The sequence below is a fragment of the Lithobates pipiens genome, unplaced genomic scaffold (assembly GCF_037356315.1).
Source record: "Lithobates pipiens isolate NorthernLeopardFrog02 unplaced genomic scaffold, aLitPip1_a1.2 Scaffold_19, whole genome shotgun sequence".
In the NCBI taxonomy this organism is placed as follows: domain Eukaryota; kingdom Metazoa; phylum Chordata; class Amphibia; order Anura; family Ranidae; genus Lithobates; species Lithobates pipiens.
In genome coordinates, this window is record NW_027507764.1 from 485,848,854 (window position 1) to 485,863,359 (window position 14,506).

General features: G+C 39.0%; 2 protein-coding genes across 4 annotated transcripts in view; one reads left to right on the forward strand and one right to left on the reverse strand.

Annotated features, from left to right (window-relative positions):
* Window positions 1–14,506, forward strand: part of RALYL (RALY RNA binding protein like) — a 1,540,715-nt gene that overhangs the window by 706,321 nt on the left and 819,888 nt on the right. The window lies entirely within an intron of this gene.
* LOC143997363 (hemoglobin subunit alpha-3) lies at window positions 113–2,789 on the reverse strand. The gene is made up of 3 exons (XM_077492942.1): window positions 2,622–2,789; window positions 1,374–1,578; window positions 113–428 (listed from the first exon to the last, which is right to left on the reverse strand). The coding sequence occupies exons 1-3, from the start codon at window positions 2,714–2,716 to the stop codon at window positions 300–302; spliced, it is 429 nt and encodes a 142-aa protein (XP_077349068.1). The 5' UTR covers window positions 2,717–2,789; the 3' UTR covers window positions 113–299.

The window sequence follows — 14,506 nt, forward strand, 5'->3', positions numbered from 1 at the left end:
TGGTAATAGTCAGCCCCTGGTTTGATTTTTTTTTAAAGAGACACAGCAATTGAATACATTAATATAAAACCATCAACAAACAAAAAAGATAATAATACAGTTGAGGCAGAAATGAAAAAAAAATGGCAGTTTTATTTAAGAGTACATCAGATTTATATATTTGATGGACAATTTACACAAGTAAATACTCTTCAAAAAACATTGCAACTAGGTTGTAACTGAAATGGGACCAGAGACGCTTCATTGCATGTTGTTTTCCTTGCTGTAATTTCTGATGTAGCCTGTTATGCAGGGTGGAGTTATCTGTACTTGGAGGTGAGGACTGCAGAGACTAGAGCAAGGAATTTGTCAAAGGCAGCCTGAACCTCAGGAGTGAAATCACCAGGGAAGTGAGAAGCCAAGACCACCTGGATAGTGTGAGACAGCAGCTGCAAAAGAGAAATAGAAAATATATTATGTTTGTGTACATAGACAGACACGATTGTATTATTTAATAAGGACAGTAATGTTCAAACTACTTTTTGAAAAAAAAATGTATTATTTATTTTACTCTTAAAAGAGAAGTATGGGTTTGGGGGTTATTGTGGAATCATACTTACCTAGGTGGAGTGATCGAACACCACCGATGGCTCCGTTCTCTCAGCTTCCGAGCAGAGAGGAGCTCTCCTGCTTTGCTCCTCCACACTCACTGGAGCACTGAGCTGTGGAGGGGCGACTTACTGAGAGGCTGAGACGACCATCAGTCCAGGTACCTGGTGGATCCAGCCTCCCAGAGTTGGGATGATGCGGTGCCTGGAATGATGTGATTGACATCAGCAGAGAGTGGACTTTAGACTGCTCTCTGCTGAAAATGGGTCACAGGAGTGCAAAACTAATTGCACTCCTGTGGATCATAGAAGAAGCCCAGCCAAACGAGCTCAGGCTGGACATATCCTTTAAAGGTTATAGAGTAAACTGCTTCTTTTAAAAGGTACTCAATGAAAGTATATGGTGGAAGGTGCTCTTTTCCAAATCAAGGGATACAATACTACCATACCTGGCATCAATACCTTCCAAGCTGGTGACCCAAAACTAATATGCATATCAAGAGTTTGGATTTAAAAAAAAATTTGACTCAGAAAAAAACTTGAATGTAGGGACAGACCAAAAGCTAGTATTTGTAGATAGGTCGCAATAACAGCCTTTATGTTTGTCATGACAACTTTCCTAAAGACTGACACAAAATGTAGTGTCATATATTGGTCATATATTGATTGGTCACTTAAATGCCCACCTGAGTTTCAATACTATATAATGCTCCAAATACCTTTAAAACATAATGCAACTGAATCAAGTTATCTTATTATTGTATATAAATATTCAGTAGTACTTACAGCAAAGTTTCCTGGATCCACTCTTAGGTTGTAGGCATGCAGGTCACTGAGGGAGGACAGGTTGCCAGCAAGGTCATCCAGGTGATTGGCTGCACCTACAAGAGCATTAATAATCTTTCCACCATGTGTGTTGAGGTCAGCAGAGCCAGGGGTCAGGTCAAAGTGGGGGAAATACGTCTTGGTCTGGGGGAAGCTAAGGAGAAGCCTAAACATAAAAAAAAAAAAGAAACAGATATTAATACATGGAAATAATTTGAAATAAATCTATCCACACACACTTCTGACCTGATATTATGCTTCTGTGGTTAATATGGTAGGTTATAGTAATAACTAATTCCCTGTTAAACTGTACGCATTTAGTAAGCACATTTTCCTACTGTTTGTATAGACACCAGTAAAGCAAAGTTATCAAATTTGTATTCCGTCACTGATGTTAAAGCTAGCAAAAGAACGGTGCTGTCCTTCAAGAAATTTACCTTAGACAAAAAGATTTCCTTGTTTCATGCCTTGATGATAACTATTTGCACACAAATAATGTATGCTATATAAAATACCAGTAGTAGTAATCACTAATGACTTATGCCATGGGTGCTCAACCTGTGATACTCCAGCTTTTATTGGAACTACAAGTCCCATGAGGCATTGCAAGGCGCTGACAGTTACAAGCATTACTCTCAGAGGCATGATAGGACTTATAGTTCCACATAGTATCTTAGCTTTTTAATAAGACTATACACATAGATCATAGAACGAGAATGACATAACCCATGTAATGAGTTTGTAAGTTTAACTTGTTACATTAACCTAAGAACTCCTGTGTTACATTAAACAACCAGTTAAAATTGCACACTGTATTTGTCTACATGAAATATAACCAAATATAGGCTACATATGATCGGAGTATGTCCGATCGGAGCATTTTGTCGGAAAATTTTACGGACAAGTTGGAAAACTTGGTCCGTCGGATACTCCAGCGGAAACAGTCCGATGGAGACCACACACAGTCGGATTATCCAACAAAACAGTCCGATAGGACACAATCTCCGACCTTGTATACAAGGGCTTAGAGAAGACTATACACATAGATCATAGAACTAGAATGACGTAACCCATGTAATGAATAAAAGTTTGTAAGTTTAACTTGTTACGTTAACCTAAGAATTAATGTGCTGTTACATTAAACAACCAGTTGAAATTGCACACTGTATTTGTTTATATAAAATATAACCAAGAATAAAAGAACCTTACCTGGTCAAAGCCTCAGAGCCCAGAGCACTGCCCTGAGATCCAATCTTTCCCACTATGGAAAGCACAGCAGACTTCTCACTTGCAGATAGACTCATTGTGATGATCGGGAGTTGGTGTAGTACACGTTAGATCAGCTTGGCAACTCAAGAAAGGTCCACGTTAAACTGAAAATCTTGCCAGTTTTTAAAGCATTGAAAACTGCTTACCACCCATTAGAACTGACTTATCTTCTGAACCATACATGCTGTATGTGCTGATATAGGGTAAGCATCTTATCACTATATGCTGATTACAAAGCATATACACTCCTTTTGTGTTTACTGAGCTATTGCTGATCATTACAGTTTAACATATTCAATTACACGACATTACACATATAATTATTTTAAATGTACTCAATTAGATAGCATTTGAGTTGTAAACAATAGTTGTGATTGTTTTAATTAATGTTTTATCTCTTTTTTTATCCTTTTGGTTACCAAGAATACCAATCAAGTGGAGCTTTAACAGAAAAATTCCAATAATTTCTAAACAACATCATACTTGCACGCTATATATTATTATTTTGAAAGTAACAAGATTTATATTCTTATAAGGGACTTTTTTTAGGCACTAAAGCATGTCTAGTATGACCTTAATATAAGTAGACATGGTGGGGGGGGGGGGGGGGGGGGGGCAGGGGGATTTACTAAAACTGGAGCACACAGAATCTGGTGTAGCTGTGCATGGTCGCCAATAAAATCATAACTTCCACTTCTTCAATTAAGCTTTAAAGATAAAACCTGGAAGCTGATTGGTTCCTATGCAGAGCTGTATCAGATTTTGCATGCTTCAGATTTAGTAAATCATCCCCAGTATATTTCAAGTTGTTGCAAATGGGCATTCTCAGTAATCACTCTCTTATAGTCACCAGACTCACAAGAACTAGTATTCCGTATGTATGGCAAGAAAAGAGGGAAGAAAAGGGACAGAAAACAGTAGGAGAAAGCAGGAAAGGGGAGGAAAGGTACCCAGGTCCAGAGAAATGAAAAGGGGAAGACGAAAACCACAGAGGGGGGAGGGGGAGAGGAAAGAGGAGGGGAGAAAAAGAGAAAGGGGAGGAAGGAGGGGGAAGGGCGGGACGTGGGCAATGGGGGGGAGGAAAGGGAAACACATGGGAGGGGGGAAAAGGATAAAGGGGGGGTTATGAAAGGGAAAGAGGAAAACAGGGGAAAGGAAAAAGGACAGAAGGGGAAACAGGTCAGAAACTCCAATACATATTTATAAATAGCTACCTGAACTGGCCAAGTAAAAACATTTAGGGCCGAGGGGGAGAAGGAAAACTTACAAGGATGCATAGAATGATACACTAGCACCATATACAATACAAACATCACCAAATCTGATCCCCCACAGTACGCATGCGCGAAGGATCATGAACATGCATGCGTGCACAGATCACGGCCCAAGGACCAGGAAGGCCCAAGCAGCAGCTGACACAAATAGTGCTTGAGCTGGTCTCACCTCAAACATCATGAACTGTTCCTAGCCACCTTTCCCTTTGCTGGATAATATGTGGGGCTAGTGTACCTTTCTATGCACCCTTGTGAGTTTCCTTCTCCCCCCTTAGCTCTATATGATTTTACTCGACCAGTTAAGGTAACTATTTATAAATATCTATTGAAGTTTCTGACCTGTTTCCCTTTTTGCCCTTTTTCTCTCCTCCCCACTCCTTTTCCCCCATTCCTTATGTTTCCCTTTCTTCCCTCCCCTCCTTCTCCCTTCCCCCCCTCCTCTCTCTGGGTTTCCCCTTTTTCACTTCCCTGAACCTTAGTACCTTTTCTCCCCTTTCCTCTTTTCTCCCATGGTTTTTCCTTTAACCCCCCCCTAAGTATTTAACAGTATTTCCCCTTCTCCTTTTCAATTCCCTGGATCTAGGTTTCTTTCCTCCCCTTTCCTGGTATCTCCCACTGTTTTCTTTTCTCCTTTCCCCTCCCCTACCTCCCCTTCTTTTCTTTCCTCTTTTATTGCCATAAATAAGTTTATGATCTATACATACATATATATTTTTGTTTACTTGCTACAGAGGATAAGTTTATCCACTTGTACATGTCCACCATATCCGCCGTAGGGGAACGTCAGAGTTGCCTTGGCCTTGGCTCTGTGTGCTGGTCTATGGGTAAGCGGCAGTGCTCTCCCTTCCCCATCTATCAACCATGCTTATTATACTTTACTCCTGTCTTTGTTTCCTTGATTATTATGTATATCTTTGGAGACTAGTACGGGAATTGTCTCCGTGTTCAACTTCTCATCCTAGAATTTATACTATACACACATACTGTAGATTTCTAACAGATTCTACACCAAACATCAAATCTAGCCTGCCAACTATTGGACGCTGGCTGAAAATACCCGAGCAATGACAGCAGCTAATTAGTCCCTGTTTGGCTGCCAATTTTTCACCCAGCGCCTTTGATTTTAAAGTTTGTCAAGCCAGGTGATGCTGGCAGAACCATCCACGCATCAAATTTAAGGCTGATACAGCAGGAGAATGGGAAGGGAGTTTGATCTGTGTATGGCTAGCTTTAGTATCATACTAACAAGATTAGATATCTTAGCCACACATGGCACTCTACGGTTTGGGGATGGAGAGGCCATAAGCCAGTTTGCATACACTGTGTCAGTACTCCTAGGACCAATACCTGGAAGAGTAGAGAAAACTCTCATCCTCCTCTGTTAGCTGCTTGGTTGGGAAGCGTATACTGTAGACTCAGAGTGAATGAACTGTTATAACCTAATACATTGGACTGCAAACAAAAATGCAAAACCTTAGCAGGGACAGTAGTAAACAAGACCCAGACAGACTATACTGGCAGAAACAGCAGCAATATGAAATAGTTCATTATAAATGGGAACATTTTACTGACAGTCAATAGCAACCTGGTGTATGGATGGGTGTGTAATTCCACTGGCATCCTTTAGCTGAACCAACAGCCTATGCTGGCAATGCAGAAACCAGGACCTGAAGATATTTTCCATATATGTACAGTACAGTACAAAAATTTTAGGCAGGTGTGAAGAAATGCTGTAAAGTAGGAATGCTTTCAAAAATCCATATTTTAACTGCTTGCCGACCAGTCGCTGCAGTTGTACTGTATCAACATGGTTACTAGGGGGCGCACGCACTGCCGGGGGCGTGGGTGCTCGCCGTTCGCCCCCAGAGCCGATGCGAGTGCCCGGCAGACATGATGACCGCCGGGCTCCTGCGATCATTCGTGACACGGCGAGACACCGCGACTCGTGACACGGCGAGAACACAGTTAACCCCTTGATCGACCCCTAGTGTTAACCACTTCACTGCCAGTAAAATTTTTAAAGTAATCAATGCATTTTTATAGCACTGATTGCTGTATAAATTCCAATGGTCCCAAAAATATGTCAAAATTGTCCGCTGTGTCCACCATAATGTCACAGTCAGAATGAAAATTGCAGATCGCCGCCATTACTAGTGAAAAAAAATAAATAAAAATGCTATAAACCTATCCCCTATTTTGTAGACGCTATAACTTTTGTGGAAACTAATCAATATATGCTCATTGTGATTTTTATTACCAAAAATATGTAGAAGAATACATATCGGCCTAAATTGAGAACAAAATTGCTTTTTAACCACTTAAGCCCCGGAATATTTGGCTGGCGAAAGACCAGAGCACTTTTTGCAATTCACCACTGTGTTGTTTTAACTGACAATTGCGCGGTCATGCGATGTGGCTCTCAAACCAAATTGACGTCCTTTTTTCCCCACAAATAGAGCTTTCTTTTGGTGGTATTTGATCACCTCTGTGGTTTTTATTTTTTGCGCTATAAACAAAAAATAGCGTACATTTTGAAAAAAAACCCTTATTTTTTGTTTTTTCTATAATAAATATCCCCAAAAAATATATAAAATAACAATTCTTTTCCTCTGTTTAGGCTGATACGTATTCTTCTACAGATTTTTGGTAAAAAATCGCATGAAAGAATTTATTGGTTGGTATGCGCAAAAGTTATAGCATCTACAAAATAGGGAATAGTTTTATGGCATTTTTATTATTATTATTTTTTTACTAGTAATGGCGCTGATCAGCGATTTTTATCAGGACTGCAACATTATGGCGGACACATTGGACACTTTTGGTGCGATTTTGGGACCATTCACATTTAAACAGCGATCAGTTCCATTAAAAATGCATTGATTACTGTGTAAATGTGACTGGCAGTGAAGGGAATAACCACTAGGTGGCACTGTAGGGGTTAAGTATGTCCTAGGGCAGTGATGGCAAACCTTGGCACTCCAGATTTTTTGGAACTACATTTTCCATGATGCTCTACTACACTGCAGAGTGCATAAGCATCATGGGAAATGTAGTTCCAAAACATCTGGGGTGCCACGGTTCGCCATCACTGTCCTAGGGAGTGATTCTAACTGTGGAGGGGAGGGGCTATGTGTGATACGACACTGATCCCGATTACAGGGAGCTGTGTTCAATTACAGTATCACTAGGCAGAACATGGAAATGCTTGTTTACATTAGCATTTCCCCGTTCTTCCTCTCCGTGAGAGGATTGCGGGTATCTCTGCAGACATCGAGTCCATACAGGTATGTTAATCTGCCTGTACATGCCCTTCTGCCGCAGTATATCTGCGTGAGGCGGTCGGGAAGCAGTTAAAATGAGGATATTTATTATAGCGAATAAGTACAAAATATATATATTTTTTTTAATTGTCGCTCTTTTTTTATTTATAGCACAAAAAATAAAAACCGCGGGGATGGTAAAATACCACCAAACGAAAGCTCTATTTGTTGGGTAAAAAGGATGTCAAAAGTCACCAAATTGACAAGTTCCCTAATGTTAATTAAAAAAAAAACTACTTATTTTGGGTTTGTATCCCAAACATACAGTACTGTGCAAAAGTTTTAGGCAGGTTTTTACAGTTTTGCAAAACTTGAAGGAAAAGTCACCTGGATCTACACCAGACACTGCAAAAAATGACTAAATTAAAGAAATCTCTGTGTTTTGACTTGTTTCCCTCTTGCGATCACAGTCTAGGGTACTTTTTGATTCAATTACTTTAATTGTAAGGGATATATATATTTGAAAAGTAGTTTATCCATGTTGAAGTCATATTTGTCTTTTGTACCTCTTCCATTTTATGTAGAATTGTCTGTGTTTACATGTGCTGATAAGTCAGCATACCAACAATTAAGCTAGAAGGCCATTCTGGCCACAGGAGTGTACAGCCAGTACTCTGTAAATATGTCTTTGTTTTTCACAATGAAAAGTCATTTTGTAATGAAAAAAGCTGCTCCGCTATTATTTTCTCCACAATGGAGTTTTTGCCTCTTTGGCCAGGACTACCTCCACCTAAGCGTGCGGAGGTTCCAGGTTAAAGGTGATAGCAGGTATGGTTAGTGATCAAAATATTGATCAAAAGAGAGGAGAATTTATGGAAATTTGTAGGTTCTGTATTTAATTGTATTCTATTTAATATGTATTGCACAATGCCCTCACTGTGCACACGGCACTAATAATGTTTTCAGTACATATTTTGCATTCTTTCGAGTCCTGATTAGAATTAGCCTGCCTATGTAACACCCCTTGTTACCATAAATGTACAATTGTAATATTAATGTGATACCTACGTAAACATGTGTATAAGAACCTTCAAATGCGTCATAATAAAGGAGAATGGTTATTTGGAAAGATGCTGAGCGTATCTTTTGTGTCTGTTCCCTACTGCAGTAGTTATTATTAATTTGGAACCACTAATCAATATGAGGATAGGAGTTGCCTATCTACAAAATATCCATTTCAAAACCTTAGATCAAAGGATGTAGAGTATAGTAAGGCTGACCATACACTGTATATTCTGATTAAACTACCTATTTTAGATCTACCATCAACTATGCAGTGCAAGGGTTTGCCTGATTTAATACCATTTGATTGGATTGTTCAGGTTTGGCCTTATATCATCATATAGTTTTAGTAATTGTGTTTGAATTGGGTGGAAATGCATATTGCTCTATTTTATATTTTATACAACCTACTTTACCATTAAAGTGTACATATAGCCGATTTTTATTTTGTATTGAATAGGGAAGGTTTAAAGCCTTCATACATTTATTTTTGTTTTATGTCTGCATTTCCCATTATTTTATGTCCTGTTGATAATGTGTAGCATTATTTGAAAGCTCCCTAGTGTATCAAACAACTAGAATAAAGAAGTTTTGGATATACGTACACTGTAGTTCATTTACATTTGTAGATACTGGAAAGTTACTTGCTTGTGGTACTGTTAAGTTTTACAAAATTGTGTCAAATAAATATCAGCCATGAAAACCCATGTTCACTTTAAATATTTGATTAAACAGATGATAAATTGAGAGATTTTTATTTTCATTTTTTTTATTAGCCCAAAACCTGATTTGATTTTTTTTTTATTGTTTTCAATAACACATATAGTATTCAATAAAACATTCAAGGACACCACAATACGACAAGCCATCCCAAAAATCAACACACAGCATATAGTATATAAAAAAGAAGTGCATAACATTGGACATGTATATGAACATTGCCTGTGAAGCTTGCCAACCTGACCCACACTGCCTTCTCAGAAGAGACACAAATGCCCCCCCCCCCCCCCCCTAATTAACCAAAAGCACAAGGATCCATGTGAAAAAAAACTACCCACTCTCTCCAGAGAATATAATTTAAGTGTCCCACCATACAATTTTGCTGAAATCCCACCAACCTGCCTTGTCAGAAAGTCTCAGAGAACAGCTGCCTCCCTTAAATCTGCAACCCCCTAAAGGGCTGAGGATGTGCAAATTATGTAAAAATAGGGTCAAAGGTGCTACCTTAATGATGTTTAAATATAAATGTATGTTTTATAATTGTGGAGGGACTCCCTCCAGACACAACTCTTACCCGAAATCCTCTCAACCGACAATAAACCAAGAAGGCCGGGTGGAGGGGGAGAAGGAGAGGACTGGGAGTATCCAATCACTAATAGGTTTCCCAAGGTTCAGAGGGCATACATCAAGAACCCTTTAAACCTATGTTACCGAAGAGATGTGTTTAGTATACTCCAAAGGTGCCCAAACTAAACAACACACACCTAAGTGCAAACAGCAGCTCATATAAAAATGTGTGCTAAACCTGTAGTGTCCTAGATCCAAACACCATATACGCAATATGCACAATAGGAGTAGGCTAATAGGTCAACCACAGGTTATCCACCTGCTTATCTCTAGATTAAACATATAGTGCACATACCAAATACCATGCTATGCATACATACTATACGTGTACAATTGTATCGCCTAGAGGCGATTCAGTTCGCATTGTGCGCTATATAAGTATTTCATTCATTCATTCATTCACTATCAAAAATACTCCTTAAGCAATAAATCACACAGTGAAAATAATAGTGCTCCTATGTTTCCGTTCCAAAAAGATATATATATACAAGAGAGCAAAGTGTCCGTATATCGATTATGCCCAAAACGTGCACACCAGCACAAAATTTTACATATATGATAAGTACAGAATAAACAAATAAAGGTGACTTTTAGTGCTTGAGCAGAAATTCCAGTGACTTGCGTGCTCCTCCTCATGGGTCCCCACTCACCGGATCCTCGTACCCCTACAGTGGTTAAGTGCGTGTAATCCCTCTGAGTCCAGCTAAATTTGCTCGGCTCCTTCCCCTTCTCTCTCCAATCTTCCAAGGGGTCCTTGCAGTTGGGGGGGTTCCCCTTAAAATTATATACTTGTGTGTGTTTATAACGGTATACTCGAATGATTCCTCAGAAAAAAACAAAAAGCAGCTACCATAGTGTAGTGATTTTTTAACTTCCAAAGTTCATTTATTTAAAAATCCATAAAAGAAACATAATCAAAAAATACAAATGAAAATATAAAAAAACCCTCTATCAGGTATCCATAATGTCCGTGCAGTGAGGCTAGTCACCAACGTTAATTCACCCACTGGTGGCTTATATATTTAGGGTAATATACCACCTTGCTAGATCAGGGCAGGAAAAAGTTCATATAGGTCATCTACTTCCTTGTTGAAGATACCTTCTATGTCTATCTTCCTATTACTCATATATCAAAAGATAGCCATAGCTGCAGCCCTAAGTAACTCCCCAAAAGGGAGCTTCAGAACAGAGAAATTATATTATACTATATTATATTATTATATTATATATAGGAAAGATAGACATAGAAGGTATCTTCAATCAGGAAGTAGTCACCAATTCACAGGATCTGCAAAGCCTGATGAAACAATTAAAACACACAATGGAGAAACAGTTGAGGGTATGGTGGGATATAGCCACCATGGAAATGTACTGTACATCAATGCTAAAATGACACCGATAAGTTTAAGGTGGAATATTAACCCCAATGTCAGTATTGAAGATCCAAAGTATATGGAAGAATGGTATTCTTTCTTTAATAAAAGTGAGAATGAACTATTACATAAAATTATTAAAAGAAGAGAATACAAACTGAAAGGAGTTGAGGCTAGCATAGCAGATATTAAACAGCAATTAGTACCCTTTACTAACCATAAAGACTATAAAGAAAAAGAACAAGAACTCCAAGTGGCAATTAAGAAATATGATACGGAGATACAGGCAAAAAAACAAACAATTTAAAAGGGATGTAATAGACTATAATGAGATGAAAGTGTATAAATGGCAAGCGGCCTTTCAGGATCTTACTGGTGAACTAGAAGTTGGTTCAGTGGACGATAATTCGGATGGACCTATGGAAATTACAATGGCAGCACCCATAGCTACAACGCCGCAACAAGCAACTAGGATTAATATTGCATAAAGAAATAGGCAAATGGCCAGATCACCAAACCAGGCCAATGGACGGATGGATAACAGGAGAGTAAACTATCGGGAACCTCCTGAATATGAACCTCCGAATACACCAAGATATAACATACCTATTAGAAATCGGTTTTCACCATTACGGGATTACGAACATAATATGCACCCCCATGATGAAAGACAGTTTAGGAATGGAAGAGAGTACCAACCCAGAAGAAATATGAGAGAACAAAGGGATTTTCCCAGGAATGGACCATGAGACAGGCCACCAGGAAGGTGGATGGCTCGTGTACCCTACAGGACCCCCGGATGGAGAGGAGGAAATGGTACCAGAGGGGGTTCCCGAGGGGGACAATACAGAACAATGGAAGATCAGGAGGAATATCAAGGACACACGGAACAACGTCTCCCCAGGACAGACTGGGACAACAGCTATGGAAACGAAATGGGATCCACGCAGAGATATGTAGAGAGAGGAAACGGACCAGGGGATGTCGAGGAGGGAGGAAGAAGAAAAAGAAGAGTAAAATAGAGAAAGGGATATATAACTTGAATTACGTAGAGTTTACTGAAGAAGAAATAAAAGTTATAGATCTAGGGTTAAAGTTTGCTCCGGACAAACCTCTAGATAAATTTGAAACTTATATCGATTTGAGAAAATTTATGAGGAAGCTCAATTTAAAAAGAATTTTGCACTAAATACAGATGTTAGGGTGAGACCTGAACCAGTATATATCCAAACGGAGTTGAAGAATAAATCTATCTTCAACCCGAATACACCGGGAAAGCAGTGTTTGGGAGCTTTCAACAAAATGGTAGAGAATGATTTAAGGAAACTCGAGAAATGAAACACAAGGAAGACTAAGAATATATGGAACATGATAAAAGCATTGGGAGATAAAAAGGAAGTTGTCATACGGCCGGCCGATAAGGGAGGGTTGGTCATACTTAGTAAGAAAGACTATCAAGAAGAGATGGAGAATTTGTTAAAAGTGGAACATACCTATAAGAAATTAAGGGGGAACCCCAAATCTAAATATGAAGAAAAACTGAAGGCATTTGTAAGTAAAGGTAAAGCAAGTGGCATCCTTAATTCTAAAGAAGCTGAATATTTGGTATCTGATTCCACAAAGACCCTGGTTATCTATTATACACCTAAGATACATAAAAGGCTAATTAAGCCTCCTGGGAGGCCGATTATTAGTGGGATAAACTCAGTATTCTCAATATTAGCAGAATATCTGGACACATTTTTGAAACCTCTGGTACCCAAAGGGAAATCATATTTATGTGATAGTTCCCAACTTATAGAAGAGCTTCAATATATACATGGGACACAGAACTATCTGCTGGCGACTATAGATGCAAACTCCCTATACACCAGCATTGTACAAGAAGATGGCCTTAAGATTGTGGAGAAAGCACTGTATGAGCACACAGACATGAAGCAGGAACAGATCCAATATATTGTTGAAGGGCTTCATTTGGCTATGGGGTGCAATTACTTTTGGTACGGGCACCATTATTATGTGAAGAAAAAGGGGGTAGCAATGGGGGCTCGTTATGCCCCTAGGGTGGCTAACCTTCTTATGAGTATGTGGGAGGAGGAGTACGTATATGCCAAGAATATACCCCAATTGAAATTTGATCAGAGGTACATAGACAATCTCATTGTACTATGGGATGGAACACCTGATTCCTTCGAACAATTTCTGAGTAACCTGGACAGCAACAGTTATGGTATAACCTTCAGTGGAAAATGGAATGACCATAAGATTGAATATCTAGATCTGGAAATTTTTAAAAAGGGAGATAATCTCAATACAAGGACCTTCTTCAAAGCAACAGACAGAAATGGTTATATACCAATTCCTAGCTGCCACCATCCTAAGTGGAAAGGGAATATCCCCAAGGGACAGTTGTTAAGAATCCATAAAAATTGTGATACATTGGAAGATTGCTCCCTACAAGCTGATAGGTTAATAAAGCAATTTGTGGAAAAAGGTTACAAACAGGATCCACTAATGAAACTAAAGAAAGACATAGGGAACATAGATAGGAAAACTCTGTTTAACAAACCCAAAAGGGAAGTAACCAAAATGGATACGGCTTTCATTACAGGATATAATATGCAATATCAGGATGTTGAAAAAATTGTAAAAAAATATTGGCCCACCCTGCAGGAAGACAGAGTTTTATCTAAGCCCTGCTTCGTGTATAGAAGAGCTCCTACTCTTCGTAACCATCTGGTGCACAATGTAATTGACCCATCTAAATCAATAAAAATCTTTGATGAGTTGAAAGGGTTTTATAAATGCCAAAGATGTCTACCATGTAGGGTTAGTAAATCACAACCCCGAAAAAGATAAACTTACAAATCAAGGACAGACCACAAAGAGTATAAAATACGTGAACTAATTACCTGCCGAAGTACACATGTAACATAGGTAATTGAAGGTCCAGGCCATTTACAGTATGTGGAGAGAACAACTCGGCCCCTGTTTGTACGCATACGGGAACACATCAATGACATCAAGAAGGGATTTCCCCAAACATAATCTGTCATGCCACTTTGATGAATTCCACCATAGGGATCCTTCAGGACTGATCTTCTATGGGATAGATTGTATAAAACACAACTGGAGAGGAGGAAATATGAGCACTCTTATATCCCAAAATGAAACAGCCTGGATATATCGATTAGAGGTCTGAATCTCGACATAGATCTAAATTGCTTTATAGCTAACCCTTAAATGACATCATATGTGGTAATATATTAAATGCTATATGTGAAACATGCTTGGGAGATGGCACTGAAAATATCCAATTCTTCCCTTCAAACTATCAAAATTATTGTTTTTTCTTTGTAGCAACCTTTGAAATTATGTGCTCTTTCTCCTTTGGGGTATAAAATGGTGGAGGGTATAAGTACCCTGCGGACTAGGGATGTACCCCCCTCCCCTTCCCCCCCTTTTTTTTTTATTTTCCCGTTTTTCCCCTTAATAGAGCCCCCTCTCCA

What these genes read in the sequence shown, in the direction of transcription:
- LOC143997363 (XM_077492942.1), bottom strand. Translation starts at nt 2,716, where the DNA reads ATGAGTCTATCTGCAAGTGAGAAGTCTGCTGTGCTTTCCATAGTGGGA. An exon ending in GGCTCTGAGGCTTTGACCAG is followed by an intron (nt 1,579 to 2,621) that starts GTAAGGTTCTTT and finishes TTTTATGTTTAG; the next exon opens with GCTTCTCCTTAGCTTCCCCC. An exon ending in TGGATCCAGGAAACTTTGCT is followed by an intron (nt 429 to 1,373) that starts GTAAGTACTACT and finishes TCTCTTTTGCAG; the next exon opens with CTGCTGTCTCACACTATCCA.